Source organism: Halichoerus grypus, chromosome 14 (genome assembly GCF_964656455.1).
Source record: "Halichoerus grypus chromosome 14, mHalGry1.hap1.1, whole genome shotgun sequence".
NCBI lineage: Eukaryota > Metazoa > Chordata > Mammalia > Carnivora > Phocidae > Halichoerus > Halichoerus grypus.
Window position 1 is genome coordinate 19,141,459 of NC_135725.1, and position 18,486 is coordinate 19,159,944.

The 18,486-nt window shown below is 41.6% G+C and overlaps 1 protein-coding gene across 1 annotated transcript in view; it reads right to left on the minus strand.

The window, feature by feature from the left end:
- GNAQ (G protein subunit alpha q) overlaps positions 1-18,486 on the minus strand; it is a 305,482-nt gene that overhangs the window by 193,883 nt on the left and 93,113 nt on the right. Inside the window, exon 2 of the mRNA XM_078061320.1 lies at positions 5,764-5,948. Coding sequence (XP_077917446.1) covers positions 5,764-5,948 — 185 coding nt within the window. The remainder of the gene's footprint in view (positions 1-5,763; positions 5,949-18,486) is intronic.

An 18,486-nucleotide genomic window follows, 5' to 3' on the forward strand; every position in this document is an offset into this window, starting at 1 on the left:
AGTGGGTAGTTGTGATTTGTAGCACCATCATTCCCTTCTTCTAGCAACTGCACCCTGATTTCCCTCAGGAACTGTCAATCCAATTGCCCAGCCTTTTCCAAAGAGCTAGCACAGAATCCAGGCCAGACTTCTCAGGCACGTTTTCCCAAGAATCTGAATCTTGAATGGAGTGACAGAAGAATGCAAACGGTCAGAGTTCAGCCATCTCACAGATGAGTTCACCAGACCTGCTCTGGTTTCCAGGAACTAGTCCTTCCACTTCTCCACACTTCTCGGGGTCCCCTCATATTCTCGTTAAGCCCTTGTTCTGCTTAGGTTAGCCAGGGTTGGTTTCTGTTGGTTGCAAACACAGAACACTGACTGATACAACTCTTGGGAAGAACAGAGTAAAATACACGCTTAGGAAGTTCTGTTTTTATTATGTGCTTATTCTGTAGGTGAGAAATATTACAAGGAAATCAGACTCTTAGCATTTTGTAAACTAAGAAAATTCCTTCACATTGAAGAAAGTAGTACAGTAATTTCTTGTGCAACTGATCAAAGGCAGGAATAAATTGGCAAGTTCTCCAGAATCCTGGCTACGTTTTTTCTTCCAAAACACGGCTTCTGGGATCTTAGATTTCTCAGGAAGTACAGAAAATTCCGAAAAAGCTGTTTAAGTGTTTAAAGAGGTATTCTCCTGGTGAAGAGTCCTTTCGTGGAGGGCTCAGGGAGGACAGAGGTACTATAAACAACGTGCTCTCAGAGCCACTCACCCGCCAAGAGAATGGGTAACAGGGGGCACACCTGGAAACTCCTGGCTACTTAGTCAAAGGTAACTGCAGCCTTTGGTGTTAAGCGAGTTCCAGTCGTCCAGACTTGAAGTCTAAAAGCAGAAACTAGAAGAAAAGGTAACACTGTCTACTCAACATAGCAAGTGGCTGAGTTCTACTCAGTAACCATCCTGAGTTCACTGCATGAAGAAGCATCGCATCAGATTCTTCTCTCTTCCTGGGACTGGACAAGGCAGCAAAAGCCTGTCAATCCTTTGAAACTGCCCTAAGAATAGCCTGATTTCACAGTTCATAGAAACTATAAGCCAACAGTAAAGGGATACCAGATCTGCTAATCTGGGGTAATCTACTCAATGAGCAAAAGCACCAACATGTGTGGCAGATTGTGGATACAATGAATTACAAAACAAGAAGCCTGCTCACTATAACGTACTGTGCAATCTGAGAAAATCAGGCACCTGCATAGGAATGATCAACAGGTGATACAGGAAGAATGCCAACTGCCATGCACAGAGAACAAATACATGAAAATCAGGGGTCAATACCTCGTCGTCTATTCCCCCGTCCTGTCCCCCCACAACCCTGCCCCTGCTGTAATTCAAGACAGTTCTTAGCCATGTGGGCATAGAAATTTTTTATCTCTTCCTTTTCATAAAGAGCTGATTTCAGCACCCAAACAACGAATAATCAGAAGAATAGGTCTGCGTAAGAGGGGAAACCATAAAATAATGCTGACGAAAATTCTCCCTTCTGGAGAATAAAAAATGACAGAGGAATGTCACAGTCGAATGCCTCGTACCTAGTGGAGCATTAAATGTACCTTTTGATTTGACTAAGCGACAAACATTTAATCCCTTTTAACATCAGCTATCAACAGTTGTGTTTAAGGAAATGGCAAAGTAATATTTAGGAAAAAACAAACCCTAGCTCACGGTATACTCGGAAGAAGTCTCCAGATATATTCTCTCACTTGGGCGGAGTCCAAGCAGCTCACCTATAAACATTACTCGCTTGGCAAAGAAAATTCAAGAATGGGATAGTGGATATTCATCCAGGGAAGAAGTGATCTTTATTTTGGTAAAAGTTTGTAATTTATCACAAGCTACTCCTCAGCTAGCCGATCCCTGGAACACTGCGTAAGGTCTACAAAAAGGCATGGGATGCCACACCACCATCTAGGGCAGAGACGGTGGCCTGGACTCCCCCTGACCGTGGCACCAGCCCCCCAGCTAACCAGCGGGACTCTCAATTCAATGTAGTAACACTTACTCAGGAGCCAAAGAAATTCCAATATTCCATGGTGTAGTATTCCCATAGCTAGAACGAATTTCACAGCAAATGAAACTGTGAACAATTTCCCAGTTAAGAACAGGTCATACCATTTTTAAGCTACATTTCACTCTATAAAATACACGAACTCAGAAGCAAGTACAAAGTTAGGAGAGAAATATTAAAATGTGTTTATTTACGCTATTACCATATATTATGACCAATGTGGCTGTAGATGCAAAGAAGCTTTTAGAAAAACTACATTTTTTACATCTTTAGTGTCACAAAATCATATAAATCACAGTGCATGTCTTTCAAGTAATTGCTAATAAAATGCACACCAAATTCCTTAAACTATTTATAAAATAGAGCATATTATAACCAGAAACTTCTGTAGAAAATTCTAACTGAAACAAAAAATACTATTATTGAATGGGTCTCATAAACACAAGAAAATAAAATTCAAACTTCTTAGCCTGGATTCAAAACCTTTCAGAAACACATTCTAAACCATTTTTTTATTTTATTTTCTAATTCTCCTCTATAAGAATTCTGCTCAAGTTAAACTGGCCCACACAGTCACACCCCTTTTTCTTAACATCTACTCCTGCCATTCCTCCACCCCAAAGTCCCCCACCCTCAGCCATGCCCTTGACTTTTTCTGGATTGTCAATTTCTGCCCAGCCCTCATGAAACTTCCCTGCATCTCTGACAGCTCACTGCATTGATTCCCTTACACACAGAAAACTATTTCAATGGTGATCTGTTGATTTGAATAAGCATTTCAACAACCTGGGGGCAGAAGAGGAGACTTTCAGTTGTCTAAGGTGATAAATCACTTGCCCATTCATAAAACAGTATTTTTTGAGCTTCTACTATGTACAAGATACAATGTCAGGGTCCCTAAAAAACGCTGACGTGCAACTAACATCATCTACTTTCAAGGAGTTTTGAGTCTAGTTGGGAAAATAAGACCAACCCCCCAAGTCATCATAATGAATACAAGCTAGGCAATTATAAACGCTCCACTATGGTTTCTGCTAAAGGAGGGTGGGATTACTTAGTGCAATTGGGGCGGGGGTGGGGGGAGTTGCACAGAGAAGAACTCTAGGAGGAAATGGCAGTTGGATGGACTAGAAAGAAGACATTATGTCCTTAATAAGCGTTAACGAAGGCAAGGAGTGGGCAGAGCTTGGGAAGTTAATGGATGAAGCAAGGAGTGATGCTTCAGAATACGTGTCTGTTGCAGAGAAAATGGAACAAATGGGAAAGTAATTTAAATTACAAATTAATGGGGATTAAACATACTGAGAACTTCAGAGGTTAGCACACATTCATGTCCCTATATTAGGCAGTGTATTAAGTAGCCAAGAGATGTGGGAAGATTCCACAGGGTAATTATGATATCTGAGAAAAATCATATTATTATAACTTTTTATGATGTTGATTTTTAACTGAACGCTATTCATCACAGTAAAGTCTATTTAATTAGAAGTGATAGAAAGAGCTCAAGTAACACACGTTGTTAAATATTCTTCCATGTGTTATATGAATAAGGCCTAAGTTCCACCCTATCTTCCAGATCTGTGTGATGGTACAATCAATGGGCCCCACGTGAAAAGCTAAACTCAAAGCAAGATCCTGAACTATTCTTCTGGAACATCCAAGAAAGATGATTTTTGTGCATCACATGAAGGGAGGCTGCATTATATTATAAGGTGTAAAATGGCAATATGTTATATATATACATATATATAACATTATAAGGTGTAAAATGGCAATATGTTATATATATACATATATATAACATTATAAGGTGTAAAATGGCAATATATTATATAATATACATAACATTATAAGGTGTAAAAGGCATTATATTATAAGGTGTAAAATGGCAATATGTTATATATATATAACATTATAAGGTGTAAAATGGCAGTATGTTATATATATATAAATAACACACACATATTGACAATTACACACACACACACACACACATAGCTGACCCTTGAAAAACACAGTTTGAACCCTGCAAGTGCACTGATACGTGGATTTTTTGGATAAATACAGTATAGTACTGTAAATGTATTGTCTCTTCCTTACGATTTCCTTAATAACATTTTCTTTTCTCTAGCTTGCTTTCTTGTAACAATACAGTGTATAATACGTATAACACACAAAATGTGTGTTAATCAACTTTATGTTATTGGTAAGGCTTCTGGTCAACAGTAGGCCATTAGTTAAGTCTTGGAGGAGTCGAAAGTTATATGTGGATTTTTGCCTGCACAGGGGGTCGGCACCCCTAATCCCCACATTGTTCAAGGGTCAACTGTTTATCATATCACACATGTGGTTAACTCAGCCAGAATCCATGAGATCATGATATTATCAAATAACTGTAGATTGGGGAAAGCTGCTGGCATTAAAAAACAGTTCCTTCTCACAACTGCAATGAAACAAGCATGCCACTATTTCAGAAACTCATTACCCTGAGATTTCTTGGAGAGGGAGGGCGGGACAACCCTGATCCTTCTAAATTTAGACTGCTTAACTATCCAGGCAGCCTCATCTGGTTCAGGTACCACATTCCCAGGCTCATCAACCTGCCCAGATCATTTTCACTCTTGAGAGTAGAAACGGGAAAGACTCGCTGTGGAGGGTCTCTCTGCTCTTTGTGGAGACACTCCCTTGTCACCATCGGAAAACTAAGTGCCAGAGCATCAATTCGATAAGAAACAGTCATTCGATTTCAAGGAAACATCCAAGAAAAAAAAAATGCCTGATTTTAAGATGATCTGTACACTTAGAAGCTTCTAGATGGTAAGAGAAGTGGAGATACACAGCACTGCTTTATTTTCCCTATGATTCACTTTGAGTTAACTCTCGGTTTATGAGTCACAGTGGGCATGCCAGCCTCTTGCTGCCACATATTGACCTGGTATACGGAAACATTTTTAAGAACAGATTATCCAGAGCACCGAGCGGAAGACTTGAAGGAAGGCTCTCAAACCAGTGCAGGTGCAGTGCTCCGTCAACAAAAGGTGAGGTTTTACCAGCTTACTAGAAGATCAACACCTACAAGCCCTGAGAAGATTTAGATTTTTTTTTCTCCTCACCCCTTCTCAAGTGGTTTTAGACGTTTGCATGACTGTAACACAAGTGCAGGGAAACATGTTTGAAAGGTTATTGGAAGTGACAGATGGACCTACTTTGAAATAAAATTAAGCCTGTGGTACTACTGAAAGGAAGTCACGAAATCCAAAATTAAACCGGACAGAATGCTCTTAAGCTGTTTTGTTCTTTTTTTCTTCTTCTTCTTCTTCTTCAAGGAAGCACCAAGAGTGGGAGACTGAAGCCAAGTCCACTGTCTCTTCTCTGAATTCCCTCACCTTGGTCAATTTGGCCTGAGCTTACAACCAGTCTTCTTAACGTAATGGGGCACCCCCGGAATTTTAAACCTCCGTATATTTATTGTCGAACATCCAAATGTGTCTTCCACCGATATCACTAAGAACACAACTCTAATCATGCAGAGATGGGACTTTAAAGATTTAAGGAAAAAAAAAAACAACTATAAAGAACATACTGAACCATTAAACGTCCCACTTGGGAGGAGACGAAAAATGCATGCTTCAAAAACCCACTGTCCAACCCAGCCACGTGCAGACGGCATCCACACCGTGGACGGATTTGCCTGCGGTTCCCACGAGGAGCCTACCTTATTATGCTCGTACTTGTAGGGGATCTTGAGCGTGTCCATGGCTCTGATCATAGCCTGCATGGCCGTGAAGATGTTCTGATACACCAGCTTGGTGAAGCCCCTTTTGTCTTCGTCAGAGTAGCCCGACCCGTGGATGATTCTCATCTGCTTGATAAACGTACTCTTGCCACTCTCTCCCGTCCCTGCAAGATGGACAATGGCAAAAGAGGTCATCAGACTGTGACAGTGACACCTTCGCACGCTCTCCCAGACAGCCAAACTAGACACGGCGGCTTGGACGCAGCATCCCCGCGCGGCCTGCTGGAGGAGCATAACTAGGAGGGGAAATGCCACCTGTAGAGAATACTCAGCAAGACTAGAGGATGAGAGTCCATTTCAGAGGCGGATGGAGCTTAAACGCACGCGCGCACGCACATACACGCACACGCACACACACAAACACACACAAACACAACCTGTCACCTCTTTGGAAGCCACACAGCATGGAATTTTGATAGTGATTTGTAACCACGTATCTTAGGAGAAACACAATGAAATCAGCATCTTTTGAAGAGAATAAACACTTGATAAAGCTCTCCTCCCTGGAGAATATCTGAAAGCCTTCCAGGAGGCTGGGCTGCTGGGCAGGATTTGGATCTGGAAATGACAATGCACTTACACAAATGCTGTTCGGAGAGCAGTAAGAGAAAAATGCCTCGAAATTTCTAGACATTTTCTTTCACTTTAAAATGGTACATAGATATGGAGAGCACAGCATCCAGATAAGAATCAGGAATTTTCTGGACAGCAAGGATCCACTGTATGTGGCTGAGTTATTTCAAGGAATCGCCTAATTCAGAGAAGTCCCAGTGACTCGCCTTCCTTCTGCCCATTCTTGACTAATAGCATGAGATAGAAATTTACTGTTACTGGATTTTTCTCTTCCATGCTCTTATTTTTCCCCTTTTCAACATGCCTTTTTCTGTTACCATAAGCTTGCGGCCAATCCCTAACAAAGCTACCAATGACCACGGGAGGAAGAAAAGACAGAAAGTTGGGATTCTATCATTGAATGACAACCTATTTCTTCCACAACGAATCTAAAACTATGAATGTAAAAACTTCATTTTTCCAAATGGAGGTGGCTTCTTCCGTACGTCACTTCATTTCTGAACATTTTTCACTCACTTTCAGGCTTCCTTGAGATTTCCAAAACAATAACTATCTCTGTTATCAATAATCCTAACAGTGTAGGAAAATGGTTATCAATAACTCTAACAGTATAGAAAAACACTGAAAGTACCTATTTAGATATTAAACATGGAAGAATAAAATATTAAAACACAGGACGGCTAGCATGTCTTTATTGCCTTTTGTGACCTACTAGGTGCTTAAAAACACAAAAGGAAAACTGAAAACTAGGAATACAGCATGTGTCCTAATTTCATTTTGTTTTTCTAGGGGTTAGATTTCATTTTCATCTTTATAAACAATCACGAAAGATTCAAATAAGTATTACGGTTTTCACAGAAGCAATCTTAAATGACTACAGATGTCCGGGTAAACACAGAAGCCTTGCCCAGTTACAGAGGAAGAGGATTTCTAACTCCTCGGTCCTGGGTCAGCAACTCCTTTATCATTTTCATATGACTTTTAATAAGTGATCTGGAGTCCTTGAACTATAAAGTTAACACTGCAATGTGAATGCCATCAACCCATTTTAACGAGCTTCATCCCAAGAGTTTAAAACGACTATTTTAGGGGCACCTGGGTGGCTCAGATGGTTAAGCATCTGCCTTCGGCTCAGGTCATGATCCCAGGTCCTGGGATCCAGTCCCGAGTTGGGCTCCTGGCTCAGTGGGGAGCCCGCTTCTCCCTCTCCCTCTGCCTCTCCCCTTGCTTGTGCTCTCTCTCTCTCTCAAATGAATAAATAAAATCTTTTAAATAAAAAATAAATAAATAAAACGACTATTTTATAATCTCAACCATGAATATGGGGGGGACCCAAAGTATCTAAAAAGTAGCACCTCTTACAGAAATAAAGCAATGAAACTGATCCCTGTTATCGATCCACAATGTATAGAGAACAACAGGTATCTTTACTCTCCCAAGCATTTCAAAGTATGCAGGGAAAAAAATCCAGATTGCTTCTTTATTATCCCTCTCCCAGGGGCAATGGCTTGCTCCGAGGGCCCAACCATAGACATAATCATCAAATCAGAATCCCTGCTAGTTTTTTCCACAACAAAAACAAGAAGAAATCTTAATATGTGAGGTTAATGGCACGAGAAGAAAAGGAAAGAGAATCAGGCCATAGGGCCTCTTCCTCCTGGCAATCAGAGCAGCTTTTATATACTCATTTGGGTGAGTATAAAATCTAAAACATAAAAATAAGAAAGTCGCAGACAAATAGACTACACTGGCTTTTGTTTCACTTCAGTCTCGCCAGGCAAGAGCAGTCAACGCTTGGTACCTCTTTGGATCTAGTCACCTGGGCATCACGCTAATGAAGAGTCCAAACAGAGCCAGAATGCGGGACCAATGAATGAATGCGGGCAAAGAAAGGGGAAAGAAAAAAGAATCCAAAAATCAACTCCAAAGTAAGACATGTTCCTACTGGCCCAGACACACCCAGGGATCCTGTGTCTCCATTCTCTGGTCTTGCTCAGTGCCCCAAGAGGCTGATCCATAAGGCTTTCACATCAACAGCTCCCTTGCCCGCATCTTTGCCTTGGGTTTAGCACGTAGAAGACACAAGGAGGAGACCAGAGAGCAGGAAAATGAGGAAGGGGAATTTTCCCACAGCCTGCTCCCTGCAAGGGCACCAGAGATATGCTGTGTCCCCTCCTGCTCGGTGCCCCCCCCCCCCCCCGCCCAATGCAGCTACTCTGTCTGGGTTCCTGTGACCGCTCTCTCCCTTTGCCGGGCTAGCGCCGGCCCCCTAATGACCTCCTCCCCTTCTAGAACTCCCCTCAGCCACCCAGCTGGAGCATGCCACAGGTTTCCTGCTGGGACCCAACTTTTAACCATTTAATCTAATTTTGAGTTTCTAAATACTGCTTCGATTAGTGGGGACCCATTTTGAATCTCTGTGCCATCTTCCAACTGACTGGCCATCCCTCCCAGATAAATTTCACCCATGAACTTAGTGCTCACACTTTGATGTTACTATATAAATACAGCAAAGTCAGAATGAAGGCAGCATGCCATGTAGGAGAAAGTCTGTGTGACTTTCAGATGCTGTAGGTAGAAGCTAAAAGTAGTCAACTGGTGTTATTATTCTATACTAAGATTTAGCCCCCCAACAAAAATATGGACTGAAAACCTCAACAGAGCAAAAACTTCAGCTTCTTTGTTCCATTGAAAGAGTTCTATCATGGAGAGAAATGAACTATTCTTAAATGTGTAAGCCAAATATCATATTGTTCTCCTATTTTTATAGACTTTTACAACATTCTCAGGATTTGAAATGGACATTTTAACAATCTACTCATGATGAATATGAAAAAAAAATATTTGGTACAACTAAGAAAAAAAAAACAGCTGTTCTTGAATTCTATAAAATGGTGTTGTTTCCTAAGGCCACATGAAAAGTCTGAGAGACTTCACAATTCTATGTATCTGAATGAGAGAAAGCAGACTTTTCTGCTAATAGATTCTCTGTGAATCCAGTGATGGCTAAACTCTTTTCACAGCACAGGGCATAAGTAACTCTTGACCTAGCTCAAGAAATACACATCTACTGTTTCCAAAGCCATTGATAAGACCTAGCAGTGAGCACTTACATGAAAGCGGGGGAGGCTCTCGTTTTTGCTAATTTGAATATATCTCCAAACAAGTCACTTAACAACTTCAAGCACATCAACACACACAAGGGTTTGCACCCCACAACACTGTTTTTCCTCTTTTAATGGTCTCTATAAATATGGCTAAAAATTTTCCCCAGAAAAGTTGTTCTACCTTTGGGTAGGTACTCTGCCTTTTCTTAGCGAGCTAGCTCCTCAAAACACCCAGAAATGAGATTCTGCAAGAATCATGCTATTAAAGTAAGGGCACACATGGGGTGCCTGGCTGGCTCAGTCAGTAGAGCATGCACCTGTTGATCTTGGGTTGTGAGTTCGAGCCCCACACTGGGTGTAGAGATTACTTAAAAATAACATCTTAAAAAAAAGTGGGGGAGGGATATCATCTAGCATGTATAACTGGCTTTGAGGGATACTTAGGTTTTTTTCTTCCCTACCCATCAGATCAGGATAAAGCACAGAGAGGAGCAATCCCCACTTCACCTCACATCTTTCCATCAGAGCAAAATCAAATATGAGTTTCACATCCCGTTGTGGAAGGCATCACTTTGTAAGTCAGAACACAGCGTATCAGCCGCACACACAACGACCTGATGCCTCCATTTTAGGCTTTTACAAGATCTTTTCAACGCAAGAGGATTTCCACACACGGCTTCCGCCACAAATCCGTATCTACTCTCTGTATCCTACTCATACGAAGCATCTATATGACGACACTGATTATCCTGCCCATCTGCACAATGAAAGCTGTAAACCATTCTGTCCAATTCATCTCTAAAGGCAGGAGAGTTTTTCTCACCCCACATCACCCACCCTCCTGAAACGGCAGCTTTAAATGCAGTAATACATCAACTTCTTAATGGCAATGGATTATCATTTACTGTTGAAAGCAATCACGGATTCATTGGTTCCTTCCCTCACGCTTAAGTTGGCTTCTTGGATTATACTTTTATCAAAAGAGCTGCAAAGCACAATCCACGTACATACAAGAGTTGCTCGGTGCCCTCAAAATGTCAGTGACTACTGTCACTGCTCCGAAAAGGCAGGGGTGTCCCCGACTGCCATACACTGGCCCTGGAAAACAATCAATGAACGCTGCACTATCAGGAACTTGAAGGATCCTCATGCCTCATTCCCTTCACCCTGAAAAAAAGGCAGGAAATATGCCTTCTCGGGGCCTCTTACAGGCGGAGGGAGACCCACACCACGGCCACTTATTTTTTTAGGCTCCCGGGAAAAAGAAGAAATGCCAAAACTGAGTTATAAAAACCGTGGTATTTAAAGCTGCACAATGAATATATTCGTTTCGTCCTGCCAGCGCCTTTCATGACTGTATTTGGAGATATTGTCAAACCATCAGAAATCTACATCTGAAGCCTTTAATTAATGTGAAGGCTCAGGCCAAATGCCCCTGTCCTGCCCTCTTGATTGGCCAGCACCCAGAGAAAGGCTCAGAACAGACCCAAGTCTCATGGAGCTCAATTATAACTCAAGTAACTGTACTTAATAAGGCCTGCTGCTGGTCTAGGCCAAGAGTCTAAGACGTGGAATCTCAGCACCACCAGAGCTGAACTTGGACTACTTCCACCTCATCTTGGATAAAGTAGAACCAGAAATTTCAGGGAGGAATTTTCTACCCACAAGCACATCATCAAGACACACCTGCAAAGAATTAATGGCACTGAGATAAAAGTGATTTAAATACACTGAACCCAAACTCAATCCATGTGCTGTCTACATCTCGGGCTATCTACTTTAAGATACATGCATTCTGCCTTCTGCACATTTTCCTCCACTTAAATTGGGACCCTGCACTTGAAACGAAGCAGCTCTAATACCAAAGTCACCATAACTTCCTCTCCTTAAAAGACTGTCCTCTGAGGCCAAGAGTTGGGAATGACTTCACTCTTTAATCCCCGGCAAGGTCTGGCAGAAGGTACTAGACGGTTTAAAAAATACAGCACAGAAATGAACTGAATTTAGTTATCCCCCACTGTGAATGGAAACTGAACAGATGGATAAATCAGTGGTAAGCAGGACTATTAATAATAACTCATCCAGGTAAGTTGGTTTTAAAGGAAAGATAGGCAAAATATACTGAAAATGCAATTTGTTGAAAATACCTGGAATTTCATCTAGTCCTGGGCTTCTCAAAGTGTTAGAATCCTCCCAGGAAAGGGACCTGCAGTGCCATCAAGGTTACTCAAAAGGTGTAATTTCTTGGAGAGTCAATTTTACCACAGAGCATCCATGGTAAACATCTGTGTATTAAAAACTAGCATCCATCGGTTGGTTGCACAAGCTTCTGAATAGAGTGAAAACCATTAAAATGTATACTTTTAAATGGTGGATATCATGGTATATAAATTATATCTCAATTTCATAAACTAGTAACCGTATAGTTTGGAGACGACGGGAAGTTTACATGAATTTTCACACTAAAATTTGTTCAGGGGGTTACTTTTTTGTGTGTTTCCGTTTCTTTTTCTTTTTTTTTTTTTTTTTTAAGCAAACTCTACACCCAACGTGGGGCTTGAACTCACAACCCCAAGTTCAAGAGTCACGTGCTCCACCAACTAAGCCAGCAGGTGCCCCCAGGAGGTTACTGTGACATTACCTCCCCCATCCTTTTCTCCTCCAGGAGTGCATGTTCATGCTCTTCTGCCTCAAGTGTGTGCAGAGGAAAAGTCTGAGAAGCTCTGAGCTCACTCGGTTTGCAGAGGAGGGGAAGGGACTCGCTTCTATTTTGAAAACGAAATAGAAGGAAATGAACTAGAACCTACAGACATTCGTCTGTCAGGGGCTCCCGATCTTACGTCCTCATGAATTTTCTTTTCAGAAAACATTTTTTTCCAAATTTATAAAAGTTGTAAATATTTGCTAAAGAAAACTCAGAAAACCGGAACTGTTTTCAAAACTGTTGAAATGTTAACATTTTGGTATATTTCTTTCCAGTCTCCTTTTCTAGGCAAATGTACTCTTTCTGTCCTTGTTCTAAAATAAACCTGGGATAATACTGTATTGTCGTTTTTCACATAAAATACTGTGATAATCATTCCAAGATAGTAATTATGCTTCAGAAATAGCTATTAATGATTGTCTGAAAGGCCACCATAAGGATGCGTGATAATCTAACAACCTCCCTGTCGTAACACATTTTGAGTATTTCTAATTTTTCACTTTTATAAATAATGCTGTGATAAACATCCCTGAAGAAAAATCTTTGCCTCAATGTCTACTTCCTCAGGAGACTATGATAGAAATGCAGTTGGGAAGAACAGTTGCCTCATAGTTACATGTCTCAATAGTTTTACCAGTTGGCACATCCATCAGACCCTTCTCTACCCCACTCTTCATTTACCAACACCAGGCTTTTTTAATAGTTACAATTTGAGAAATGAAATTATCTTAATTTACATCTTTACTTATGAGAACTTGTTTCATACTTTGTCATTTGTATCCCTTCTATGAACTTGCATTTTCTTTTGAGGACCTGCTATTTTTTGGGGGGGGGAGTAGATTTCTTAGAACAAGTTTTTAAAACAAAATTAAACTTTGGCTACAAATATTTCCTCAACCTGTCTTTTTCTTTCCATTCGATGACAAAATCTGATATATCAACTTAAAATCTGTACTTAATTAATTCATCTGGTTTCCTCTGTGATTTAATAAGTTTATGTTTTTTAAAAGTTCCAAATATATATATTTATTTTGGCTTTTCTGGTTTTATGTTTTACACTTAACAAATCCATCTATACTTTATTCTGATGTGTGGTGTGCATTTTTTTATAACTCAAAAATCTTTCCCTAAAATCATTCTACATGTTAAAGTTACATTGTCACAGGAGTACTTCTCCATATAATCAAATACTTGATCCATAAAGGTGAGTTTTCTCATGTCCCCTAATGTACTCCCAATGGCCATCAATAGAACACGCAGAATACAGTGAGTCTCCTCAAGCATCTCACTGACACATTCTTTGAGTTCCCTCTTCTTCCCCCTTCCCCACCCAACTAGGCCATCACCTCTCCTCCCTAAGCCTTACATTCTTGCTCACTGCATTTCTTTTTTTTTTTAATTTTTTTTAATTTTTATTTATTTGACAGAGAGAGAGACAGCAAGAGCAGGAACACAAGCAGAGGGAGTGGGAGAGGGAGAAGCAGGCCTCCTGCCCAGCAGGGAGCCCGATGTGGGGCTCGATCCCAGGACCCTGGGACCATGACCTGAGCCGCAGGCAGACGCCTAACGACTGAGCCACCCAGGCGCCCGCTCACTGCATTTCTTTAAAGGCCTCTCCAGAACAGTGCAGTAAATATACCAGGATGTTAAAGGTCTTCATCTTTCTTCCACTTTATGGGGCTCTTTTCACGCCCATGGCATAGTCCGCATATGCTGTCTCGCCTGTCCCTACAGCTCTGTGACCGGGGCAAGTTACCTGGCCTCTCAAACCTTTTCCTCATCTGAGGTGCCGCGACCTACTCTGCAGCTCTGCTGTGAATTTTCGGTGAGTTGATCTAACAGTGACTGGGACGTAGTAAGTACTCAACAAACACCAGATTTAATTTATAATGCAAAATCCGGTGAGAAAATGAGAGAACAGTCTGATCCAGGGTTAGATGCGGAGAAGCAAAAACTGAGTAATCAAGAGATATAATATTTCAATGCAGTATTTTTTCAAAATCAAAATTAATGCCAAAAGCCCGTGATGAGCAAAATAATCAAACAAAAAAACCAAAAAAATATATTTTTAAAAAAAGACAGGATCGGGAACAGCGTTGTCCGGTGCCACATTGGCACTTGACATGCTTCCTTGAATTCTGTATCCAAAGCAACGATCTGACTCAACTTACCCTAGGCTCAGATGTGATTCTAATTTTCTATTCCCCCAAATAACTGAGATAATCATCCCCAGTATCTCAGTATTTAAAGCCATAGTGGAGGGGCGCCTGGGTGGCTCAATCGGTTAAGCGGCTGCCTTCAGCTCAGGTCATGATCCCAGGGTCCTGGGATCGAGCCCCATGTCGGGCTCCCCGCTCAGCAAGAGAGCCTGCTTCTCCCTCTCCCTCTGTCCCTGATCGTGTGCTCTCTCTCTCGCTCACTCTCTCAAATAAATAAATAAGATCTTTAAAAAAGAATAATACTGTATGCACATTTTGAGCATGGATTGTTCATAATTTTATTGTGTGTGCATTTCATGCCAGCTATTAGTCTAGGCATCAAGTATACAGGACAGAGTCCCTGCTTTCATACACTCACCACACAAGTGTGAGTGGCAGACGACTTGCAGGTACGTAGATGAATAATAAAATATCAAATGGAGGAGCGCCTGGGTGGCTCAGCTGGTTAAGCATCTGCCTTCAGCTCAGGTCACGATCCCAGGGTCCTGGGACTGAGTCCCGCATCGGGCTCCCTGCTAGGTGGGGAGCCTGCTTCTCCCTCTGCCTCTGCCTCTCTCTCTCTCTCACTCATGAATAAATAAAACATTTTTTTAAAAAATTTTTAAAAAAATCAAATGGAGATGGATGCTCTGCATTAAAGAATTAAGGATAATGCAAAACGAATGACCTAGCAGCTACTTTAATTTGGGAAGCTGAGGAAAGACTTTCTAAGAAGGTGCATTTAAGCTGATATCTGAATATCCAGGATCCAGCCACAAGAAAATAGAAAGAAACAGCATTCCAAGCAGTGAACCAGCTGACATAGAGGTCAAGGTGGGAACTGGCACGTTGCGGGGATGACCAGAGGGGCCAGTGTGGCTGAGGCATCGGGGGGCAGGGGGGTGATAGGCAGGAGGTAACAAGGGGCTGGCTCTGCAGGCTACAGAGGCAGAGGCTAATCACACGGGGTACTGCATTTCAAGAAACAAGTCTGGATTTTACTTTAGGTGCACTGGACAGCTTTGGAGAATTTCAACTAGGGAAGTGATATGCTTTGATTAATGCTAAGTGAAGAGTGGACCGACCGTAAAGGTAAGCCAAGAGGGTGTTTCAGTAATCCAAGCAAAAGATAACGGCAGGAGACGTGATGCAGAGAAGAGGAATGATTCCGGGTCTAGTCTGGGTGAAGATGGATGAGAAGTGGGTAGGAAGGGGAGGAGAGGAAATAGAGATGACCCCTGGAATTGGGACTTGGGTGACTTAGATGGACAGAAGTTCTAGATTCTTAGTTAGAGAGGCCTGAAGAAGAAAAGGGTACAGAGAGGCACATTCAGTTTGAAGGGCTTATTCATTCCAACGGAATCACTTTGTGTATACCTACACAAAAAAGGTCCACTGCACTGATGTTGGAGGATACCCACGGAAAAGATGCAATTTGTGTCCTACATTCTCTGGGCCTCCAGCAAAGGCAAGAACACAGCCGTGACTGAGGTCCTTATGCTAATGGAGGAGTCAGGGCAGACTGCAAAACCAGGGTTAGAATTTCATTTCCTATGAGACAAATTTCCTCATGTTACACACACACACATGCGCACACACATACACACCCCTATTGATACACAGAGTGGCAACTTTGCTACGTGGACACTTCTTTAGAGAAAACTGGGACTTCAATGAACATTATTTGGAACACATGAATATACCATAAAAGTACCAAGTCGTAATAATAATATTTTAGGAGGCAGGAACCCAGAGAATAAATAGTCACCCACAGATTTTTAAACAATTATTTCAGATAATAAAAAACAGGCAGGTAGGTGGTCCAGGTTTTTAGGTTACACACATACTTTAAAAACATGCTGGGTGGAAAATGACAAGGTGCACTTGGGAATCACTCCGAAGGCCTCAGGATAGAGTGGCTCATGTGGACTCCGTCGAGGAAAAGCAACAAATTAAATCTGTTGTGGAGGGAAAGGCCCAGGACAGATGTGAAGTGACATTTTCCACCTCACGTCATATTCATCAGGAGATAATCTACAGGCAGATGGGTGGCCTGCAAAGAGCACCAGTGGAAGTCAGGGGCCCTCCAAAGCCAGCTGCGTCAGGGACACCAGGGACAGTGATCAATACACGGTCACTTGGCCCCTGAGAGCTCAAGACAAGGGAACCGGTCTGGATGACCTCGAAGGTTCCCTCCAGCTTTCAGATTTTATGATTATTTTTCTTCTCTGTCTGTTGTACTGCATTAAAAATCATTCATTAGATTTCTCACAGGGCAGGGGAAAAAACGTGACCTATTATTTACGACGTATTCAAATATTAATTCAAATGAGTTGACTACAAACTGTAGTAGTCTTCTTTCAAGGTTAATATGTCAAGATTTTTTTTTTTTCTTTTGCTCATGCGGCTCTTCACTTGGAGCCTCTAAAAATAATTATCTTTTGAGGTAGGGGAATTAAGGTGCTGGAGGGAGCGAGCAGTGCTCCAATTAAGGGCAGCAATGGTCTGGCTGCTTCATCAAACACATGGCTATTCAGACCACAGAGCACTGCATGCTTCTGGGTTAATATCACCCCAATATTTCAAATAAGGACACCAGGAATACTAAGAAGGACCTGTATATGTTCCAAGTCCGCCTAGTAAGCATGGAAGTATGAAAGGATCTTCAAAGAGAGAATGTTTTACGGACAGTAAGAGTCAGTAAATCGGCTCATGTAGAGCCATTATTGGGCTGGCTAAGGACTTTGAGGAGCCCACCGTTCCTGTAGGATCTGAGATTTAATTAAAGCAAAAACTAAACTGAGAGGAATGTTTCCTTTTTTTAAAAAAGGAAGAGAAAGAACACAGTAAAACACACACAACCAAGCCAAACCTAGGCACCGTTTGCATTTTTAAAAACTCTCTCTTTGGAGGAAATGTGGGTATTAATCAAAAACGACAGTACTTGTTGGGGGTGTCATCATTAGCATGAACACCACCCAACAAGGACTCTTAAAAGTAATCATTTCCAAATGGCTAATATGGGAGGTTACCACAACTATCCCATTGAGAGATGCATTATGAAATCGATTCAGTTCTCACTTCCCCTAGAAACACACACACACAAAAATAATTCTTAAGATTCAGCTTTTTTAAAAAGTTGAAATATGAACCACTGGAGGGAGGAAGCGGCCCCTTTCTAGTCGACGCTCAGGGAACTTTGAAGATCGAGACATAAAGTGCCCCTGCTTTTTTAGATTTGAACCATGCCAAGGCAATCCAGTGATGTGCCTCGGGCATTCACATGTGCTATCCAAAGCGGGAGAGGTAACATCTGGTGCCGCCGAGAGATGTCAAGACAATTTCCCCAGAAATCATCATTAAAGGGTCGCCCTGTGGTTTGTTTCATTAATTTAAATTTTGTCCTACAATTTATTTTGCCTAATGGCCATATGTTTCCCCCGTGTTCGGGCCAGGGACGATAACGGACATGGAAGAGAATGGTGATAGAGCAGGGCTCCCCTTTCCGCTTTTACCCCTGCTCGTTTTTTTCAGAAATAGCACTGGTCAACCTCAGTCTCAAGTAAACAAGAAGTGCCTGTTTCCTTATTCTTAAGTAAGTTGCACTTGGAAATATGCCTTCGCCTGAAAAGAGAATAGAGCACACTCCTTTCTCAGAAGGATCGCACCTACAGACGTATAGGCATTGGGCAGGAAGGAAGTAAAATTAGGGAAAAGCACATCGGTGCACTTTATTAGTGTTTAGTAAGGCTTACATATACGATGACTTGCTGACATGTGACTGATAAAAAAAAAAGGAAGGGAAACTACCCTCCTATAATTTAAATTGAGCCTCTGCTCTTAGTTCACAATCCATGGAACTGTTCCAAAAAGCAAAACCACAGTTAAAGGGGAAGAGACCCAGAATCCAAGATAATGTTTGGCTCTCAGAATGAGTCTCGGTTTTAGGCCACAGGACCCAACAAATGTTGTCCAATTCTATCAGTATATATTCAGATGTGATTTCTCACAAACTGACCTAATAATGCATTAATAATAACATTTGAGGCTAGGCAGCAAT